The sequence below is a fragment of the Diorhabda sublineata genome, chromosome 5, assembly GCF_026230105.1.
Source record: "Diorhabda sublineata isolate icDioSubl1.1 chromosome 5, icDioSubl1.1, whole genome shotgun sequence".
Classification (NCBI taxonomy): domain Eukaryota; kingdom Metazoa; phylum Arthropoda; class Insecta; order Coleoptera; family Chrysomelidae; genus Diorhabda; species Diorhabda sublineata.
The window spans coordinates 9,079,411-9,103,949 of record NC_079478.1 but is presented as its reverse complement, the minus strand read 5'-3'; the positions used below and the strand labels follow the sequence as shown (position 1 = coordinate 9,103,949).

The following is a 24,539-nucleotide window of genomic DNA, read 5'->3' as shown; positions in this document are numbered from 1 at the left end:
GAACTTTGGGACAAGCGAATATTTTTTTAGTTGTCCTTAAAACTTTAATAAATACAAAAAGACATAGAATTAATAGTTGCTCAATGTCATCTATAGGGGTTGAAGAAGTTTGCTTATACTGTTAACCCTGTTAGTAACCATTTAATGAGTGAAATTCTGCCATTTCTTTTCTGCAGCCTGAACAAGCTCTTGAAGAGTAGTGGGTATGTTTTATATCAGAGACTAGAGCAGGCCAGCTTAAATTCCCAGCAGTTTCACGTGAAGTTGAATTATGTTTATTTATGGTAATATGTGGTACGGAACCAGTTTGAGCAAGCTAAACAGGTTTAGTTGATTGCCTTTATACTCACATTCGGCAATCACCCACATATCTTTGAAGTGCTGGTATGACAGGGTTGGACATCTTCCTTTAAAAAGTCTTCTTCGATTTCTATTGCTATTGGTTGTTATCATGCCTTCTACCGTTCGTAGGCCTTTTCCTTACAGAATCGGTCTCAGAATAATGATTCCTTATGTGATCAATGTGATTTTGAGTGAGCCAGTATCTTCACTAGAAAGAAGGAACTGTGGAATAGTACTTTTAATCAGAACAGATCAATCGTCATCTATGAAGGGTATGCAGTAGCAGTTAATAATTAGAATGGGAGGGAGATAATCTATATTATGACAGTTTGTGGTATTTACGGAAAATTAATGTCAAATTATTCACAGATATAATAACGAATATACCCAAAATATGATAAGTTTTTATATTGATATTCAAAAGAAAAATTCAGAGAAAAATATTAACGATATACCGATTAAAGCCGCTTCGAGTAAAATAAATAGTCTTATTAAGAACGAAGGGGTAGGCGTAAACGACTTTCAGTTATGATTCTCCCCCATTGCCAGAAATTTAGCGAAATCAGTTAATGAGATCTCTAAAACAATAATAGGGCTTTCCAAAATGGCCGACCCCATTCCGCTGAACTGTTGAAATTTTTTCAAAGTCGAAATTGAAACAATGTGAAATGTAGCGCAAGGATCCGCCCTTCGAAATCGGGTTGGCCGCTACCTAGAAGGGCACAGTGTATCCAAGCCGGGGGCGGCCAATCGTTGCTGTTGCCAGGAGCCGGCGCCGGGACGTCTAGTGGTACATCAACGCAAGCCAAATGTTACCCGAACCTGGCGGCGGTTGCAGGCATCCCGATATCATGGTAAGTTACAATCATACAAGGTTTTTGCTATATTTTTTTTATCGCAAATCTACAATGCGCATGCTTCGTGGAATTTGAGATGAATATATTGATTTTTTTCTTATTATGCGTGGTATATTACTGAAATTATATCGATTTTATTGAGTCTTTATTCTTTCACTTTTATTTGAAATCTAATAGAACTAAATGTCTCACCAATATTTGAAAGTTTAGTTTAGCCTCTGCAATTATCCTGGATTTGATTTGAACAGTTCTTGGTTTATTGTTTAGTACAGTAATTGATGTACAGTTTTTGGTATTGAGACTTATATATTGACTCTATTTTATATCCTATTTTTATATTTTGAATTACTCGTATAACATCATTGATTATTTTATATGCAGTATACATATTTTGGGACCTTTCACATATTTTTGTATTGGGTTAATTCTATATGTTGCTTATTGGTTCACATTTGGATTGATTTTCGTTTCATCTCTATTTTCGGCATATATACAGAACAATTAATATTCAAAAACTCGATAATAATTCATTGTTATTATCTAAAAAAACTAATATGAGTTCTAGGTACTACCTATTTTCTTCCTATATTTTTCAGTACCTTCATGTTTATTTTATTCTAAATTAATTCTAAAATATTCTATTCTATTCTAAAATAATTCTTCTACATAAATTCGACTGTATAAATCATTATTAAATTAATATACTTCTCATCGTACATGGAAAGTACTGAGAGATTAACAAATATTCGATAATACCTGTAGAACTCAGTTAAAACTATTAATTCATTCTATGTTTAATCAAGTGTATATTAGACATGTCTATAGTTTTACTTCATTCTGTTCTGTAATCCTTAATATTAAGTAAATAAAGTATATTCGCCAGCCAGATCGGTTTGAAAAATCAGTTTATTCTAGCTTTTCAATCCAGTTTTACATATTAATAATGCTTGAAAGCGGTATCTACTTTTAACTGAAAGATACAAATCCTTCTTCTTATTCTTCTTCTTCTTAGAGATCTGTCGATCTGTTAATTCTGAAGCTGTCTCTGCATCTTTTTCTGAGAGGTGGATTGCCAACTATCTTTCCACCTTTTAGGTGGTCTCCTTGGGCGGGTTGTTTTCTAGGACTATTGGATACAAATCTAAAAGACGTAAACGTAGAGTTCAACAAAAACTCTCACTTTCAATTTTTAGATTTTAATATTGAAATATTTTTCTGATCCCCTCAATAACGCACCGCGAATCTTGACGACGTTGTTTATATTTTTTTTTCTAGCAGCCAGGTTAATTTGATTTTAACATATATTTTTTAAGGAAAGTGCTTGTTGAAATTATGTTCAATATAACCATTTGCTGTGAGATTAGGTCATTCAAAGTGAAAAATTTAAAATATTACTTTTTTTTCAAAGCCACAATGGGTGATGTATTCATGGAATGAATATAGAAAAAGCAAAAAATAAAAAATCGTTTCCGTTCTGTCATTATAGTAGTGACACCGTTCATTTTTGAAAAATACCTAACCATTCAACTCAAAAACTTGCGACATTGACAAGTTTGTTAAATTATTTATGTATTGTATCAGAATAGCCTTAATGAGAATGACTAACTATGAATATGATGAGAGTAATGATTGTTAATTTTGAAATGTCTTCATGGTAAAATTTGTTTCCATCCATTTTATTCAACTTCATCATCACAGTCGAGTAAAATTGTTTATAAGAAAAATAAATAAATTCACTAGTTCACTAATTCACTTTGAAATTGGTTAATTTGATTCAGTCGTTTTATTCCTTATATTATATTGATACAACCTAGATTCATGGAAAGTACTTCGCAGAATAATTTTACCATAAATTTTCCGAAAAAACTAAGTTTCTCTATTTTGGAAATTATCCAAAAGATTATTAATTAACTTTTTGTAATTTCAGGATAATTTGATTATGTGCCGTGATCAAAAGTGATAAAGTGTGATATCGCGAACATAAAAAGTGAAAAGTCGTTGACATAGAACGACAACAGCAACGGGTAAAATCCGTGAAATCCCGTGAGGAAGTTTTCTCTGTGAGTCCTTTGGGAATACCTCAATCCGCTAATACGATACAAAATGGTTGCGGGAATAGGATGGTGAGTTTCTCACGTTTCTTAGTGTTTGCATGGAACATTCAACCGTTTAGTTAGAAACCGAGACAGACAATTAGAGCAAGATTTTTGTTATCGTGTGATTTTTCCATTTAGTCTGAACAATTTTGATTTTGTTAAGAATATTCAACATAATAAATACTCAATTTTTTTGTTTATTTTTGATGGTACAGTATCAATGATTCACTTTGGAAACCATCGTGGTAAATAAGATTTGGCACAGTCCGAACTTGAGACTTGAACTTTGAAATTATGTTGTAACATTATAGGCTTCGGCGTTAATACCCAATATATTGGAAAGAATTTATGTACCCCCCGCTCATTTTCTAGAATCACCATAAGATTTATAAATATAGAGGATGCCTCATATGAAAATATATGAAAATTCCTAAGTCTTAATTCATCTTTTAAGCCTAGTCTCTAGTTCTATGAAGAGTACTTACAATTGCTTAACTTTCTTTTGATCATTTTTTCTTTGTTGACTGACAACGTGGTATGTTTTTATAATAATTTATATGTAATACGTATGAGGTTCGTGTATTGTTAAGATATTATTGGAAACAAAACTTCAAAGTAGCCGTGGCAACAAGGAAAATGTATGAAATTCGAGTGGAAGGAAGTTTGTTTAATAGTGGAGAGTTAAAACTTGAAGATCGTTGGTGCCGAGGTCGTCCACATGCATTAGACATATTACAAGGGAAGCAGTAGAAAGTCAACCTAGTACGAGCACTTGCCGATTATCGGACTTCCTTGAATCTCTGGTACAGGTACCATTCATCGTCTTTTAAAATCCTCTGGTAAGATCTATGAAAATTACTTAATAGTGCCACACGAATTTACCGAGATTAAATAGAATCCTCGAGTAGATGTCTGTAAGAAGCTCTAGCTCTACCTAAAGACGACCGTTGTATCAGTGGTTAGACAAAGGACATGTCTCAAAGATAGGTTAAGGTGAAAGCCTTATTGTATGAAGGTTTGATACATTTAGGAATCACTTCAGACGGAACAGCTATCAATGCCGAGGAATATTGGATAGCTGATTCGATTATATGAGTCTTTATCGGAGAAATATCCAGGTTTAGTTATCTGAAAGCTGGTTCTGTTACAACAAAATGATGCCTAACCATATACTATGAAAATTACGCGGAATAAAATGGAAGTGGAATAGAACTTGGTGGTACATCCATCATTTAGTCCGGACCTTGCACCGTCACCGTCGATTACTATTCATTGATATCCATTCCGACTTGCTTGGGAAAGGATTCAATCAAAAGAAGATGTTGAAAATGCAATGCGACAATTTTTTACATTTAAGCCCAAAGCATGTTATTGAAAAATTCTACAAATGTTAATGCATTCCTTTTGTATGAATATTTAATAAACAAAGTGGAAACTAGTGAATAAATATTTACTATTTCATACTTTGTCAATTTAGAAGTATATTACTAGATTCCAAGGGAATTTGTTTTATAATTTAACAATGAACAACATTAAATTCAGTAAATATTTTCTCGATGCAATTATCAGAAATGCGTAAATACTCGTACTATCAAAGTTGTGAGTGAGGAATCTGGTGCTTCTTGTAGCCAGAATCCATTCAACTTCGTTTAATAATCGAAAACGTTTTGATCTTATCTTTTGATGCCAATAACGCCCAATTTTTCCTTTTTCATTATCAACTTTTCATTGGTACTGATTGCTGTATGTCTTTTTTCATTGTTTCTATTTCTTGTCAGTATTAGAGTACTTTGATTAGTTTTCTTATTAATATGCAGAATGTTGAATATCTTTTTCATTCAGCTTTCAGTGATTTATCAATTTACTTTTCTCGTTTCACGCTTTGGTTCTATTCCTGACAAAATATTATTCTCCCTATTTTCACTTTCTTCTATACTTATTCCGTTACTTCTTTAATGCCTTATTATTTTCTTCTCTTCTATTAGGTATATTTTCTTGAAGCTCCAAATAATAATTTGTGCTTTATCTATATATACAGATTTTTGGACATGCCTGAAAGACTGAGTCATCATTACATCTGCAACAATCATGATACAGTCATAAAATTTGGTCAATAGTTCTGTATTTTCCATTTTTCATTCTAGATGTTTCTTGACTGAAGATCTATCTGGTTTGATGGAGTAAGCCATCTCAGTCTTGTGAATTCCATTAGCAACTTGGATTTAATTAAAAATGTTAATTACTTATCAATATCCACTCAAATGCCTATATCATTGAATCTAATTCGGTTCTAGTAATTAAATATTCATGTTACTTTGATTATTTTTTCATAACAAACATTATTACATTTTTTACAAATTAGAGCTTAATTTCTATAGCTATTTATAGCTTTAAGGTCTTATTTTCTCTATTTTAACTTATAAAGTGAAATTTTTGTGAATGAAATCGAAGTCTTAGCAACATAGGTTATTTTATGAACACACTGTCTAGAGAACATTATTGAGTATACAAATATAATAAATATTCGCATGCCGTATTATAATATATCAATACCGGAAATATAAAGCGGAATCTTGCAAAGCAATCAGTTTATAGGGAAACGCACAGGAGAATCTAGAAATAACATAAATCCCGGATTAGAAGCGCTATCAGCTGAAACCAGTGAACGGTAAAGAGGATGAATTGCTCAACAACGAACCGTATCACTACCGACTTGAATTTGTTCGATTAGATTTCCGAATTAAATATTTAAGACAGTTTTATGTAATATATAATATTGATATCTATAATTACGTTTAATGGGAAAGAAATCGAATTTTTTTAGTAAAAAATGCGCTATTACTAGCATTTTGTCCGTCCGTCGTGTAGCAGCGACATATAACAAGAAGCATGTAGCGAGTTCGGATTTTGCAGTTTATTCTTGTATAGCTGTAAATGTGCCCAAACGGGCATAATTTGGAGCATTCTTGGGAAAAGATTAATTTAACTTGTCAAAATGTGACCTCAAATAACATGAATTGACGTGAATCAAATGACAATAGACGTGAATTGACTTCAATGGAGGTCAATTTATGTCATTTGATTATTATAATTTTTAGGGAATACTGACGAAAAGATTATTAAATGAATGAAAACATTAATATTTTTCTTCTCTCATGAAAACTCTGTTTTATGAATTAAGTTATTCTTTTCTCTGTATCTGTATGTTCCGGTAGAAGAAAAAGAACAATAATTTTTGTGATTGTCAAAATTATTAACAGACTCGCTTATTTTGCATATGAGTTCTAGTAGTTCACGATATTGATGATTTTTTCAACACATCACTCAATAAATCTTGTGACTTACTAAGAAACATACATTTTTTTGCCAAAAATATATTTTATTCATCAATATAATCTCTTTCAAGAACAATATAATCATTCCAACACTTCTCTAAATTCTTGATGCCGTATTTGTAGAAGAATTTGTCTTTTGCATAAAAATAGGCTTCACGGGAATTTTTTTGAAATCAGCGAATAGCCAGTAGTCACTGGGGGCCAGATGTGTACTATATGGTGGATGAGGAAGCAATTCGAAGTGTAATTCGTTCAATTTAACCATCGTTGTCATCGACTTGTGAATCGGTGCATTGTTTTTGCGAAATAATGGTTTTTTCTTGTTTTACCTTGGTTTTTGCATTCAAACGATCCAATAACTCTATTTAGTATTCGCTATTTATTGATTGTCTCTCCCTTTTGGAGATGGTCGATGAACAATATTCCATCCGCATCACAAAATACTGAAGCCGTAACTTTCCCAGCTGACTGTTGTATTTTTTAACACTTCGGATATGGTTAACCTAATTCAGTATACTCAGGTAATGATAGTTTTGAATCCGGAGTGAAGTGATGGATCTATGTTCCATCCATTGTCACATTTCGATACAAAAACTCTGATTTATTAGGTAGTCTTTGAATCATTGACACTTGTTGTTTTCTATCGACTGTGAGTAAACACGGCACCCACTTTAAAAAAAAGTTTCACGTGGTCAAATGTTCATGCATAATTGTGAGCACACTGCCTTCTGATATCTTTATGGCCTCAGTTATCTCACGCAATTTCAATTGACGATGGGATAATACCAATTTGTGAACTTTTCTCATGTTTTCTGGAGTAACCACTTCACCACGACTAGAACATTCACCATCATCAGTGTCTGTACGACCACGTTTAAATTCAGTGAACCAATAACAAATGGTTCTTTTTGATGGAGCAGAGGCCGGATAACACTTTTGAAGTCATTGCTGAGCTTGTATAGTATTTTTTTACATCCAGAAGCAATGATAATTTAACACAAAGAAGTTATTTTGAATGCATTGTTTTCAAAATTACAAAGTTAGCTTCACTTAAATGGCTGTCAATTTTTTCTGAAATATCAAAATGTCATGAAATTTCACATAGTCTTTTGAAAGTTGGTACTTCATGTACGTCACATGGATTTGTCATTGGCAGCGCCATCTGTGTGTCAGTTACAGACTTATATGTGCTATAGATAAGGAAAACAAAACTTGAGGAGAATTCTGATTGATTTGCTGACTAGAGTTAGCTATGATGTGGCCGTTGGTGATAATGTAAGTGTTGATCCAAAAGTAATCCATGAGATTCTCTTCCTGCGATATAGTCTGTATATTACCTGTATAAAAAAGAGTTTATACTCGATAATATAAAAAAATGCATTTATATTTTCATAATATAACCATATAGAAATTCTGATCTATTGCGAATTAACACGTTACAAGTTCACCATAACATATAATTTATATTTTTTTTTTCAAACAGTAGCTATCTAATTTTACGAGCTTTCTGTTCAATAGTTCGTTTGTTGGGAGTTAATGCATAACCTTTTAATTTTTCTAACAATCAAAAGGAATATGGTGTGTTGAATAAGATATTTTTTTTAATTAAAAAATGATGTGGATGCAGCGACATGGCTTGAAAATTGTAATTAACACTCTTCTCTGGAAAAAACAACAATTATTTACTGGTGTGCGAAATTTGAACATTGGAAACCATAAAATAAATTTGAACTATCATGGAGGTAAAGAAAAAATTTCTGTCCAGATTTGTGCTGCGTTTCCTGAAAATAAAACAAACACAACAACGATATAATAAGCGTTGTTTGGAGCTATTGATGCCAGAAAAAGGATTTGTTTTGTTGATGTGTGACCATGGATATACAACCTGAATACGCCCTGATATACTTTAATCAAATCGGCAGTCATCTAGATGAACTGAACCTGGCAAAACGATCGTCTGACTCAATGAATGTATTTTGGGATACAAACAGCAAATTGTTATATATTTTTTGAAACAAGTAATATTGAATATTACTGTACATTCTTTGGAAAGCTGAGATAATGAATCACAAAAAATGTACCCATATATAGAAGAAAAAACTTATCAAGATAATGCATCGTGCTCCATGTATATAGAAATAAGAGACAAATTTAATGAATTGAACTTCGAATTTCTTCTGCCAAATTCTCCAAATTTAACTCTCGGCAACTACTTTCAGAACTTATTAGCTGAGGACTTATTCATAGATGTTTCAGTAAGCTTCCTTTATATTCTGCAATGTTGACAAATATCTTGATAATCCATTATGTAAAAATATCGGCAATCAGTATTTTGTAAAATAATTTTTTGCTACAAAATTTGATTTTGTGTTTTTTCGTTATTCACCTTGGTTGATGCTCAAATAAAATATTGTATTTATTACCTATAAACCATTATTCAAAAATTCTGAATCTACTGATTTCAATTTTTTCATCAACCACAAGAATCTTGCCTCTTATTTTGATGAAACAAAATACCTAATAAATATTTTATAATCTTTTCCGACTGATTGAGTTAAGAATTCAATGCAGATAATAAAGATATAATAATGCTTCGGCGAGGGTTGTGAAATATGATACCGCAGTAAATCAATGCGTCTATAAAAGTAAGAAGTGCTAGTTAGTTTCAGTTATGGAGTTCATAGGAACTTCACGAAGTTATTTGTTCGTTGTTGTAAGCCACATCGAGGGAGTGAAAAACCCCTTAAAGGGGAGCAAACGAGGACATATAAGGAAGATAAAGTACTAGAAAATAAAATACGAGAATGACAAAACGGTTTTTTTGATTTATAATTATAATATTTCACTAAGGGAAAGGAAAGTTATGATTTGTTGGTAAGACTCAATCGGAGTATTAATTCGAGACAGTAATTATTCAAAAATGAGATATACAATACGTTTGAGAAACGGAAGAATTCAAAGCAAATGTTAAATTTCAATCAGCGTCAAGCAATGGAATAAGAACAATTATATAGACTCTATGAATGATTTTTCAAAGCCATAAAATATTTGCAAGGACTACTGTGAGTTCGAAAGTTCTGCGAGTTCTGCCCCACAGAAATTGTCGGGCTTTCCAAAGTTATTATAAAAGTTTCAGTTGTAATAAAAACATAGCAGAGTTTAAGTCATTATTCTGTATAACAATCACATTTATAAATACACATGCCATAAGATTACGACAAAACTTTTTGGTTAATGTTTGGATAAGTATAATGACGATAATTTATTGGTTTTCTTTTTAGACTGCAAATTCCTTCATCCAGCACAGACATATTCTTTCTAATTTTTTTCGAATTTCATGATTCGAAATATTGACTTGCCTTTCCTCAAAGGACAAAACTACTACTCTCCTGGCTAATACTATAGAAAATATTGAATTACATCTCCTCCGAAGAATGAGATGTTATCGACAATTCGCTCGCAATTACAAGGAGAGGATCGTAGTCACTGACTAGTTTCGACGTTGTTGTGTCTCTTCAGAATGGCGTAACGACCTCTCACTCGGAATCTCTAATCCAAACTGAAGAAACAGCCAGCCGGCGCTGCTATTTGATTCATGTAGTTAAACACTCAGTAGACGTCTTCCGACGACATCCTCACTTCCAACTCTGAACCATTAGTCAAGTAGATGCCAATTTCGGCGGATTGTCAATGACATCACTTTGTTTAGAGGAGATGTAATTCAATATTCTACGTGGTATTAGCCAGGAAAGTAGTTGTTTTCTATATGTTTAACTAGATCTTCGATATAACACAAAAAATCTAAAAATAATGTATATTCTGATAATGTTTTGTACAAAAGTTTTCAAAGGCTGCAAACAATTTGCATTTCTGATTTAATACGAATTCGAGTCGATCATTCTTTGGTATATATTTTCATTCTCGTTAAATTTTTCAACGCTCGTTACAAAGAAGAAAATCTAATAATCAAAACAAACGAATACGCGAAGAATAAGAGACCCGATGATATCCAAATCAATTTATCGTAATCGAGTATCGATGTACGTGATTAAGATACCGAATGAGTAGATCTAGTTATTACGGAAATTACTAAAAGCACAACCGGAGCATAAGGACTTAAGTAGGGCCGAATTACTTGATTTAATTTATTATATTCATCTTTTCAAAAGTTTATGATACTTCTAATTCGGAACTAAATCGGTCTATTTGAAATTATTAATTGAAATTTGCTATTATTAGAGGAAGAATGGATGATTTTCATATTGGTGCTGCTTTATACTTTAAGTTGATTTTAAGATCTGGGATAAGTAGTATGAGTTCAAAGTTGCTTATTTTCACTTGTAATATGTTGGATTATGAAAAGAAATATAACAAAGAAATAAGTTTTATAATCGTACGAGACCTTTTTACCTAAATTGTAGCATGAAAAATTTTCCTTTTTCAGTTTAGTAGGTTTCATAACCCAAAGTAAATGAATTTCTAATAGTATAAATATAATGATCAGTTGTACAAAATTTTGAAAGAGTTTGGTTAATTTTAATAATTCCACGACAAACTTTAACTATTGAAAAGTCTTTTGGAGATATTGGATAACTCGAAGTCATTCAACACTGATAGGTGATTATAGAGTTAATTCGAGGATGCTCAAATAGTTCGAAGAAAATGGAACTGACGAAGAAGTGGAATACCCAGAGTAATAACCTGATCATTGCTTGTAACTTACGGCTGATACAAATCCTTGTAATATCTGCAGGAGACTGGGAAGAAGAATTTCCAATGTGAAAGGCGCTTCCGTATCGATCTCAATAAAAAGGATCCGTAATGATGATTGAAGATCCGGGCAATCAATATTAATTTGGGTATTGTGAAACCAGCACTATCGTAACAGAAAAGTGATCTCCATACATGGATTTTTTTAATGGATCAAGTGTTAAAAGGTCGCAGATTTGAGATCACATAGAATTGAGTTCGTTTTAGGAGAAATAGACAAGTTTTCTTCATTTACTCTTGTCGTCTTACCTGAATCCTATCAAACAGGCTTGTGATCCGTCGAAAATAACCATTGATGATCATAATCCGTTACCAGAAATGTTGTGGAACAAAACAGGAAGTTTTGTTCCACAACTTTGGATAGAAATCAGACAAAATTCCATGAAAACATGCCTAGAAAATATACGAGTGTCAAGTGCAAATCGGGATAATAAGTGATTCCACACAAACTCATTATGTGGTAGATTACACAGGTATAGTCTTGTCAAAATTAGTATTTATTTAAAATATATTCTATATCCTAATTCAATTTCTATTTCCCATTTTTCAATTGTAGTTGTAGTTTAAAAAAAAATAACACGTTTTCGTGTAGTTCTCTACCATCGAATGATTATCCTAGAGAACTAAATACTTCTTTTTATCATTTATAGATCATGATAAAAACAGGTATCCAAGATTTTTAGAAAACTTGTCAAAGTGGTTATGAAGTATGTTACACCAGAGATTTCCAAAATGAATTAAAAAGCTTCAACTCATTACCCAATTTAGAGTCTTTTGAATCTTATTTATCCTTCATTAATAATAGCAGCTCCTAGTTTTTCTACACTTATACTTACCGAGAGAAAGGCAAAAAGGCCGGATTCATCTAATGCATTCACATACTTCTCTAAAAGTTCCAATTCGATTTGGAAAGGAGGCATCATTATCTTATATCTTGAAATGGAAGTGCGACCAGAAACATTCATTGTAGGAGCTACTGGATGTACTTCTTTATTTTCAATAATGCTGGAAGATGTGTGGTTTTGGTTTAACATTTGTACAAAAGTTTCGCCCCCTTGTTTCATTATTGCTATTTTCTTTTTGTTCTCGACAGATTGATTTCAGCCCCAGCGTTGGGTAAATGTTATTAATCCCAAGCGTTTATTACCCATCTCTGTACTGAAGTCAGTTTTCCACGGATAGTGCACTTGTACTGTTGTAGATTTGAATTTTGAATTTTTTTGTGTGGATTTAAAGCTTTATTTTCATAGTTTCTGTTTGAATTTCAACATGGAACACTCGACTTCAGGTATGTAATAACATTTTAATAAAATTATATCCGCAGAAAATTGTATTTAGTTAATATTATTTAAAACAGAATAAAACTATATTATATTTATCATTTATCCAAAATATATGTAAGCTTTTAGTTAGGTTCCAATATAGTCCAAGTTTTAAAATATTTTTTTTATAATTGTTATTATTTTACCTTTTCAAAATCGTTTAGTTCCGACCCCTTAATAACCAGAAAATGAAAATTCCAAAAGAACATTAAAGAGGCCAACGATGGTAGTGGAAGCGATGACAAGAATAGTTCTTTTGATTCTGAAGATGATGAAGTGTAATTGCTGTATCTTTTTCATATGGATATGTAACCACGTAGATAAATAACTAGAAGAGAATAGTCGCATCTAACGACAATTTCTTTTTGAATTAAAATCAAACTCAAAATGTTAACTATGTGTTTTATTTGTAGTAATAACACATCCTATTAATAATAATCAATTTTGGCATATATTAATAGAGTTCCTGATTTATTGCCCGGTATAGGACCTTTTTGCTCCAGTGTGCGACGCCTAAATCTGTTGTGACATTTTCTGAAAGTCAAAAGTACAATTCGTTCATCTGTATTTATTATAATGATGTTATCAATATTAATGATATTAAAGTATACAGGGTGTTCCGGGACTTGATGCAAAATATTCAGTAGATAACTTGAAGATAATGCTGTGACATGAAGTAACTTTCTCAAACAACCCATTGTTTCTGATTTATAGGCCTATAAAGTTGAGAAACTAGAGCTTCTGTTTAGGTATATTTTCATTATGAATTTTTAATGGATGTTTAAGTATGTCCAGTGTGCTTGACGGATAAAATAATTCTACACTATTATCTGAAGGCCAAGGGCAACTCATGCCAATAGTTAACAATCCGAAAATTTACAATTTCAAGATAGCAAGAATGAATTATTCAAAATATTTTTTAACGAAAAGATACTATATGTTTAACTCGATAAAATTTATGGTTTAGGAGATATGTATATGCTAATCAAACCGTTCTCTATAAAGAGTCATTCTGAAGAAAATTATCATAAATTGCAATTGTTTATCGAAAATACTTGCAATGCAGAAAAGTTTAGTTGGTTAGCCTACAACTTACCAGATAAAAACGAAAAAGAAACTGAAAAAAATTCAAAGTAGGCATTTTGAACTTAGAAGATCATTCTAAGATTCTGCCGTATAGCGTCACAATGGAAGTTTGTACTCTCGATCATAATTCATGAGGAATTTTTTTATGTCACAGCATTATTTTCATGTCATGTATTGACTGAAGAATTTTTTGCATCAAGTTCCGGAACACTCGTATGTAACAATAAACAATAGCGTTAAGTATATGTGGGTGACGTCTTCAAAACACGGTTGCTTTTACATAATCAAAGTAGTTACATATAATTACTATTTTAGAAACAATTTCAACGCAAAATTCTATTAAGACTGCTACATAATTGAAATTTTAAAAAATACAACCATGGGGTTGGTAGATACTGTTACTATTCTCACAGATGGATTAGATTGAAGTACTTCGTTTGAATTTTAACTTCGTACAAAACGATTACGTACTTGAAAGAAATATTTTTCCTCGTGGTAATATATCGAGCATATCAAAAAGTTGGTTCAGACACACATAATAGTTGACCATAAAATATAATTCGGAGTTCATCGATGATAAACAACGATGTAGATTCACAATAATCGCCTAGCTTTTCTGTAACCTTAACAATTTCCCTATAAAAACGTCACTGATCTGTCTACTCAACAAAAGCTCCAGCACTACAAAAGATGACATTTTTACCATCACGTTTATACCCACTTAGTAGGTATAATACATAATAACATTGTTAGGGTGTACAGGAAGTAAGAGGAAGAGGACGAGGGAGACCAAAGAATGCATCACGTGACCAAATTACGCAATGAACGTCGTATTAGTCTCGCCGATAGAGGACGTGCGAAGAATCGGGAGTTCACGTCTCAATATTAAGTACAACAAGAATCGGGAATTGTATTCGAGAGTTTTCTATACAGAAAGCTTTTAGGAACATTACAGGAAGAAAAAACGGGATGTTATCCAAAACTAGAGAGGGTTACATTATTTGATAATGATCGAAGTTGGCATATACATTATTCTGTTATAAATGAAGATTTATTTGTGCTGATCACCAGGGAACGTTTATCATGAATAATTTAATCAAGTTATTAACACTAATGACAAATGATTATTTCAGAATTTCTTGAATACCAACATAGAGCAAGATAACGTGTATATTGTGTCTTTTTCTACTACTCCGAGCATGCACTGTAACAGAAACAGTCTAAGAAATATACCACGATTATTGTATTGTAGAGAAACTCTTTACATAAAATTAGTAATTTTTGACAATATTTGATACATTTTCATATATTTCCGGAAATTTAACAAATTAGCGAAATCTATTGGCACCATAATATTGGTTCATTCTTCAAACTTAGGGGCTCTAGATTCGGTGACCCCTATTTTCGTCCAAGCTTTATCATCGTTAAAAATAGGTGGTAGGAATATAATGCATTTTTTAGATTATCACCGCAAATCCAATTATTTCCAGCATAAATATCTCGAGTACATTTTCACGTGTAGCTTTTACCTCTACTCACATTATTTAACCTATCTTATCATTCAATAAAGACTTATCCTTCGTTTTTAATTCTATCTTTCATTCGTATGAATACTAACAAAATCTATATTGAATTAAAAAAACTTCCTAGCTAGAACACTCTATTATAATATGTTGTTATTCAGTTCAAATCGGCTTAAAAAACTAGACAAATCGGACATTCGCGTTAAATTTTGGTTAGTTGTATTCAAACGTGGCCGTATGAGTTCACTGACGGCGACCGTTCGGGATAGCCAAAAACTGCGACAACCATAGATATAATTGAAAATGTTCACCAAATGGTAATGGAAGACCTATTAAGGTTAGAGACATAAAAGAGGCTATCGGCATGCTTAAGTAAGCAAGCAAGCCAGTGAATTGCAGAAACTTATTCCAAAAAAGGCAAAAAGGGTTTCATCGGTAGGAAAATAGGTGGAGAAATTGCAAGAAGCGACTGAATTTGAAAACAAAGTAAGTGCTTTTCTATTAGGACACCGCACCTTCTCATTCGGTGATGGCCATGGGTAAAATTCAAGATTTGTACTTCAAATTGGTTTACAATATAACAAATCCAATAGATCTAGCCCCCAGTGACTTTTTCTTGCTTACGAATTTTAAAGTTTAACTTGTAGGAGAGAGGTTTTTATCAAACGTTATCGCATTCGTAAACGCCTATTTTGAGGGAAAAATGATAACTATAATTTGGAAGAACACCTCTAGAAAAATTGTATAGACCTGAAAATTAAGTTGAAAATATATTTTCAACCCTCTCATTTCTACAACATTTGTTAAATCTGATAAACACAGTGATTTTCTGCATTTATTGCTCTCCATTACTTGAAGATTTTATATTCAACAAAAGTTGATATTATTACACAATATTTAATTGTTAATTATTAAACTTGGTTACCAAATATCAACTTAAATTGATGAAATTAGCAATGACTATTCAATTTTGCTTTCGAGGACATTCTTTAAATTTCAAATTTTTAAGAGTTGTCTGTACTTACAGATTCGTCATAAAATATCTTTCTACTAGTGGAGCGGAACTGATAAATGGTATCATCTGGAATCTGTTCTCTTCTTAAAGTAATAAATGTATCATCTTTTTTTCATAAACTCTGACTTTACAATATAAAGCTATCGTATAATTCCTTTTTATGTACCGCATAACTTACGTCAGCTTGCAACTTGCTACAAAAGAAGTTTCAAAGCTTATTAGTGGTCCGATCACGTGCAGTATTTTGTTTATTAACGGTCTCTTGAAGTAACTTTTTAAAGGGATTTATTAAATGGAAAAGTTCTTTCAGAGGCTTTTTAGAATATCTAGTTTGTTTGTTTGGAATTAGATTTTAATGGTTATTTTTCTCGGGGAAATTATTGAAAATACGAGTCAGATGATTCCAGGTGAGCTTTTTTATACAACAGAGAAATGTAACAGAGAATCACCTCTGATTAAATAAAATTTTCATAAATAGATTATTTGTTTGATATTTTCAATTATAATTGTCTATAACTATATTCTAATATGCATCTGCCGAAGTTAACCGTCTTCATAACTATCATCAGAAATGATTTCCATTTAGATTAAGTCCAATGTAGAACGGTGATAGTGAAAGACAAATGGTAGCATGCATAGAAGGTAAATCGTGGAACATTTAGTTAATTGAAACGTCTGGGGCTGAACTGAACACCAGAACAATTACACTGAGTGTTAACAGATGATAATGTATTCATTTCTCCCCTTTTACTGGTCTTTTTCGCTCTGCTTTTGGGACTCGCAAACGGGGTGGTGTACTGTAAAACGGTTGACGCTGCAAACTGAAATCCTTCGATTATTTATACACTTTTAAGGGTTGCGCTAAATCAATTTCGCTTGTCGATAACCCTTTTGTTATGTTTTAAAAATAGTAGAAGATTATAAACATGAAATCTAGGTAGCTACAGCTAGTTTATTTTTAGCAAAAATTGTATTGTTGTGAAATCAATGCAAATGGGGTAAATTGGGTAACGTATAATATGACAGAAAAGCATAAAGTGAAAACAAAAATGGAAACTATATTGAATAATATGGAGTTAAAGTTCAAACTTAACAAAAAGGTTATTATTTTATACCTATTTTGAACTACTTTCGAAAGCAGAACAAGAATCTAATAGCCAATGTAGCTATTCCAAGATTATACATAAAAATGAGGTTTTAATAATATGAAGATGGAAATTCCATACTTTTTTCAATAGTGCCAATGATTTGGAAAAAATAGCAGCAATAAATTGGAAATAAAAAAATAATTTTCAATCGATTCAATAGATTTATATGAAGATGAGGCTGTGGCGAAAAGAGGGAAAGAGCTGCCCAGATTGTAGATTTTTTGGAAAGTCCTTTCGGCTTTCCAGTCACTCTGCAACTCTTCTTAGAAGATATTTTTTACAAGACTCTGAATCTTATTGTTCTGGTTCTTCCAAAGTAGGCTATTTCTCTGGGGTTTTTATGCTCCAAATGGTTAGAGCATTCGTAAAGTGGATACTCTGCTGTCTCTATAGCTTGCTAGCAGAATCTGCAGCTGTTATTATCAGCTATGTCTATCGTCTTAAGGTGATATTTGATAGAGCAGAAACCTGTGAGAAAACCGATCACCAGCTTATTATCGTTTCTACTTATGAATCTTTTAGATTTTCTAAGTCCGGAGTGACTCCATCTGATTATTTAGCCCTCTGTTCAGTTCGTTACTGATTTTACATCTCATGTCTGCCTCCTCATAAATTGGTATACTATTGGTATAACATAGTAGCTCATTAGCTTTGCTGTGTTTCTATTTGATAGTGCTTTTAGAGTTTCTTATCCTATTTTAAATGTGTCAATAACCTTCGGGCCTTTAAGGCCGCTTGGTGACTGGAAAGAATTTAAATCTGCTTTCTAGACAAATTTCTATCCAAACACTAATGAGCACATATGTTTATTACTATCGATAATTGCTGAAAAATAGTGAGTGATTTTCGTATTGATTTGGAGAGCTTAGTACAGAAGAGCCAAATCTAGAACCTTGCGATAGATTCGAGCCATCTGTATACCATTTTGAGCTTGCGGAAGATCTATATTGACCATTTGTCATTGAATACCACTCCGCATGTCCATTCTTTGGTCCATTGATTTGTCACTGTCTTCTAGGTCTATCAATTCTAGAATCCTTATGGGACCTGACCGATTACGTGGCTTGAATTTTCCAATTTGGACTAGCGTGTGGGCGCCAATTCATGCCGTTTTTCTCTCAATTAGGTTATAGGGAAGCAAGCGCTGCTTCTAAGGCTGTGGTGAAGTAGGTTGACATCTTTCCTGTGATAATCTATCATGTCACACTCATTCTCCTAAACTACCAAAATGAAATGACTATTTAGCTAATCAGTAAAACTTTGTGTAGGATGAGTAGGACCTATCATGTTGAGAGAAATGAGTTAGTCGAAGAAGTTCGTCAATAAATCTTTGCGGAATTTGTAAGTAAGTGAAATCTACGCAATAGAGACTGGTAAGGGAAAGTGGTGATTCAATTCAAATCGTGATAATCTGTGTAGACAGCTAGGCAGCCTTTAAAACAATGACATCAAAAACGACAAAGTCAAAAGTGGTAATGAGCTATCGCAAGGCTCTCTCCTGGATTAGTGACATTGGAGTAAACCTCTGCCGGTACATGGACACTATCAAGAGGAAGGAAGTGCTACTACCGATTGAATTGTTAAAAGATACTATTGGCACAGAAATCACAGTCAAGCATCAGATTATATGGTCAAACAGAGAGAACTGAACGATATATCCAAAGTGATTTGGCCAAGTATAAATGAAGAGAACACACAAAATATAATAAAATTAACGAAACATTCAATCCAGAAGACCATTGGAGAGATCACTTGACACTGTACTGTTGCCCAAGACTTCAGGAATGAAGAGTGACAACGGACACCTATTGCAAAGAGTATAGCGCAGGAAAAGAGATGATGTCGCCAGTGTCCTTCGTTAATGGGAAAATGACATCAAATGCAGAGAGAATTAGAAATATTATCACAATATATCCTTATCATTTTACATAAAACGCTCATACCAATCTCTAAATCAACATTTTGTTGCTCTTATCGTGTTGTGAGGAGACGCGGCACCCACTGGAAAAAATCTTTGTCATGCTCATATCCTCATGGAAAACGGTCTAAACACACAAACACACAATATTTCGGCAAAGTTTATCGTTTTTCTTAAGTTCACTTCGAAGACTTATTATTTTTTATCTTCGCATTTCAGTTGATTATGATTTTTCTGGAAACAAATCACAGTTTCCAAGTCAAGCATTTCAGCGGTATTCGATTTGGTTTAAAATCGATGTCCAATCAATATACAAAGTGAATTCAAGGGCTATTCACTTAAAAAAATTTCAATAAACAAGGTACTGGAGAGAGAAAGCTCAAAACTTGATAGCAGTTTTTTGGTATTTTCGTATTTAAACTTTCTTTAATATTTCAAGTTTAAAAAATTCAAAAAATTAATACAATAGAAAAACTATTAAATTTAATAAGATTAACAAGAGGCGTGAAACCATGCCCAAAAAAATGAAGTTCACCTTTACTTAAAAGGAAATTACCATTAATAGAAACACATCATTGATCATATGGCGATATAAATGTATTTTGTTGTATACGGTTGATTGAACTATCACCAGAAGTCGTACTTGAAGGTTTATCCACAGAAGCATCTTACAGTAACCCGTATTAGGATTATATTTGCAGGACGAGAACAATGACACGATGAAAATCATTTGTGATTTGAAGCTTTCCTGCAATGTCTAGGTAGGTTATCATTATCATCCCACTTTAAACAATTATGCAACAAAGGAATATGATGGTGACCCTAAAGAACTTGGCGTCTGACTGCAGACGTAGAGCTTTTACTAAGTGCTGTTATGGATACTGTAACTGATGTGGGAATTAGATTTTCTCGAAGATATAGTTATTGAACCAATCGTTATTCACATTGATATCGATAATACTAGCAAATATAATAATTCAGAAATGGACTGAATCGTTTAAATACGATTTATCAAACCATTCTGTCACTGGCACATGATTTCATGTACCGATAATGCAGCTGACTAGTTTTATTCCCATTTTTAAACCAGATTCTTATTATTGTTCAAAAAATTTCTGAATTAGCGTTACCTTTGAGGCAAATTCGAGAAAAAATCTATCATTTTGGAACGTTGTTATGGAAAAAGAGAAAAAGTTTTGTCAGGGCTGTTGAATGCGAGCGAAATAGGGGTCGAGAGGTTCGGAAGTGAATTTATTGGATGAAGAATGAATATTTTTGAATGAAAAAACAGTTAGTAATAAATAAAAAATATATAAATCATTTGCGAAATATTTGTGGATAGGGTAGAGATATTGGGTGAGTGATAGTGGAAAAGAGGTCAGTAAAAATTGTGATCAAACCAATGTCGCATTTAAATAGAATGAGATTTTGGAGCTTACATCATCTAATCCGAAGACAAATATTGTGATTGTTTCCGCAAAGGTATGAGGTACGGAAGAAACAAGATTAATAAAGAGTGAATTATTAACCTCTATAGCGGAAAATAATGAAACAAACGAGAGATTTTTGCATGAAGATATAATTTATTACCTATATTTCGTAGTCTTAACGTGACATTATGTTTGGTACTTGTACTTGCACCTTGTAGATTGTGAACTATAAATTTGACTCAAAATTACTTTACTATCCTATATTTTCATTGATACTCGATACTTTTCATACAATCTTTTGAATTCGCTACTCGGTCTATTACTCTTTATAACCCTTATTAATCCGACATTTTTGGTCTAATTAACAACTTTAAAGACTTCATTATTCTGTTTGAATACCAACCTCCGACTTGTCTGAATGTGAGTTCATAGATCCTTTTATTAATATCCCTCTTCAGTTTGGCACAGGACGAAGGATAATTAATTCTCGTAAAGCATTCCTGATACTATCCCGTTTCAAAGATTTCTTTTTATAATGACAGACCTACCTTATGATGGTGATGAATATCAGTTACGTTCAGCATTAATATGAAGGGGAGACATTATTTTTTTTCAAATCCTTTGATAAGTAGTTTGTTATTACGATCGCTTTTTCACGGGAAATTATCCTCTCGATGTTAATTTATTTGTTCTGTTTCGAATCCTATACTTTATCTACAACTATATGTAAAAAAGGTACTATGTATTATTAATTGTGTCACATAATATTTCTGATTATATCACTACAGTAATTAGAAGTTGCAGATGTATTGTTTTCACCCGTCATGTAAGTATTAGTTCCAGAGGTAGTTGTACTTGTAATATTCTTAATAACTGTAACGTCTTTCGTCACTAACTATCGGTTTAGCACCAAAAGTAAAGCGTTTCTCCAGGCACAAGTTTTTTTATTGTGTTTTGCTCCACGCGGCGTCACTGAAGAAATAAAAAATTCTAGGGGTCACTATTGTGATGATGAAAGTACTGAAGCCAGTAGAGCAGATTTTACTCCCTCACGAAGCTTTCCAGATACGGAGTCGTAGAAAAAAGTGAAACAATCGTTAATGCTTTTTATTGAAGACTGAGGAAAATATATGAAAAGGCATAGAAATCGCTAAGCGGTGCACAAATCGAAAACAAGTGCGGATTGAAACGACATGCAAACAAAGCATTCAGACGGTCAAAGCTCTACGGTAAGAGAGGTAATTCTCTGATCTCTCGTTAGTAAATTACTGTATACGCGTTCATCGACTCTTCAACAATTTTCCAAATTTTTTCTTCACTTGGTTGGTTGAAGACCCAAACACGGCCACCACTGAGAGGTGGAAATTCAGCTCATCAATGGCTATTTAGCGATTCCTTCTGAAGCATGAAAGAATCATCTCCTCCAGTAGCAGCTTCCTTACCCTTGGTAATCTCGGTTGCCTGAAGGCACAAACACGACCACCAATGAAAATTCAGCTTCATCATTGGCAGTTTCTTTATTTTACGCAATTTAAGAGTTTGGTAGTCGAGAACAGTAAATCTATCTATAATAAATGTAAACTTGGATCTCACGGTGTAGTTCGATCTTCATCTTCTGCTCTCCGATACAACTACTGACCGCCTTTCCACAATACGGTTTTTTTCACCAGGCTCGACGGATTTGTAGAGGAAACCTTTGAAGTAGTGACTTTTTCTCATTCTAATTTGTTATTTATGTTATCATTGATGTACCCTTCAGCAACTGCGGTTGATTTCCGCCCTCTTATTTTTTTCACAGCTATGGTATCAACATCGTGACTTGGAACATGACGATTGAATAATTTAATTTCTTTGAATTGGATAAGAGTAAGAGCTGTTATGACTTCAATAATCTTAGTAATCCTTTCGTTTATTACCATCCAATAGTTTAAAGCATATATGACATACATCAATCTCTTTATGTTCAATAGACAAAAATATATCTTATTTGGCTTACAAATTCGGGTATTGTAATTTAAGTATAATGAAAGCATAGGCAGGACGTTTTCTTAGAACTAGCATTGGCCTTTATTTAAAATAATGTTGGACATTACTCAAAATAATAATGTTTTCTACGAGGAATACAATAAAAATGTATTTAATTCCGATTCTGGAGTTTTTTTTTGAACATCAGTCGAGTCAAATCGGAACAATTTTTTGACAATAAAGCACTTCTTTCTTCTCTAGAAAATCAAGCCAACTTCACACACATCTAGTTATCTAATTCCAACTTCAAATTGAATTGCAATATCCAGTAGATCTATCGTGTGCTACTCTGATTTCTTCAGTTAAAAAATCGTGACTAAATTGATAATAGAGTTAAAAAGAACAGGAGAGATTTATTTAGCATGATAATATCCATGTTTAGTGAAACGTTTGAAGTGGTCTCGCATAATAGCAGGAAGGGCTGTTCTAATATCATAATAGGCTTTACGTGAAAGAGAGAGATGTGATGCTTACCGAAGCACAGCCTTCTCTACTTGCTAATGGCCTGATTAAGAGATTTCAGCGAGCGTCACCGACAAACTAATGGACGTTTCCCCGTCAATGCTTCATTCTCTGTTCTCTATTTTCCCCGTTGAAGCTGTCACTACGTCAGCACTTTGTGAATTTTACATTTTTAACAGAAATTGGAAACTTTCCCGTTTAGGAAAACATTAAATTATATATTGAGTGAAAATGTTTGGCATATTTTTGTTGTTAAGTTTTATTTTCTGTTGCTAATTAGTTTTGAGGACAAATAACATAATAATAAATAACAACATAATGATGATCAGATTTAATAACTTTATTTTTAATCAAAAATATACTATTATCATTATACCGTTAATATTTCGATAAGCTTAATAAATTGCCTCATTTCGTCCAATTCCCTGTACTTTCTGCGAAACTGCTGATCTAGTATTCTATATACGTACTGATTTTCATTACTTGGTCGTCTGTAATAATCTCTTTCATCGTACTCAGTTTCGTAAGTTGGTCGTTTATAGTAATCATGCATATCATACTTACTGTCGTAACTTGCCTTTCCATAGCTTGGTGGATCGTGAAGACCATCATAATCTAATTCCATGTACAGTGAGTCCTTGTTAGATAATCCGTAGTTATTTTTATAACTCGGTCTTCCAAAGTAATCTTTTTCATCAAGCTTACTCACATCTTTTACCTTTCCATAGTAACTTAGGGGATCATAAAGACTCTCATGATCCAGTTTCTTGTACAGTGAGTCCTTTTCAGATAGTGCGTACTCATCTTTATAACTTTTATAATCCTTTTCATCGTAATCAGTTTCATAAGTTGGTCGGTTATAGTGATCATGCATATCGTACTTACTGTCGTAACTTGCCTTTCCATAGCTTGATGGATCGTGAAGACCATCATAATCTAATTTCATGTACAGTGAGTCCTTTTTAGATAAACCGTAGTCATTTTTATAACTTGGTATTCTAAAGTAATCTTTTTCATCAAGCTTACCCACATCTCTTGCCTTTCCATAGTAACTTATGGGATCATGAAGTCTCTCATCATCTTGTTTCATGTACAATGAGTCCTTTTTAGATAATCCGTAGTCATCTTTATAACTCGGTCGTCCAAAGTAATCTTTTTCATCAAGCTTACTCACATCTCTTGCCTTTCCATAGTAACTTGGATCGTGGAG

General features: G+C 32.7%; 1 protein-coding gene across 2 annotated transcripts in view; it reads left to right on the top strand.

Annotated features, from left to right (window-relative positions):
• The first annotated feature begins 1,149 nt into the window (after positions 1-1,149).
• Positions 1,150-24,539, top strand: part of LOC130443921 (vesicular glutamate transporter 1) — a 101,175-nt gene continuing 77,785 nt past the window's right edge. The window contains exons 1-2 of one of the 2 annotated variants that reach the window (XM_056778819.1): positions 1,150-1,196; positions 3,127-3,322. In XM_056778819.1, the coding sequence (XP_056634797.1) occupies positions 3,303-3,322 (20 nt within the window). In that variant the 5' untranslated portion in view covers positions 1,150-1,196; positions 3,127-3,302. The remainder of the gene's footprint in view (positions 1,197-3,126; positions 3,323-24,539) is intronic. The other variant, XR_008909900.1, reaches the window with a different exon arrangement.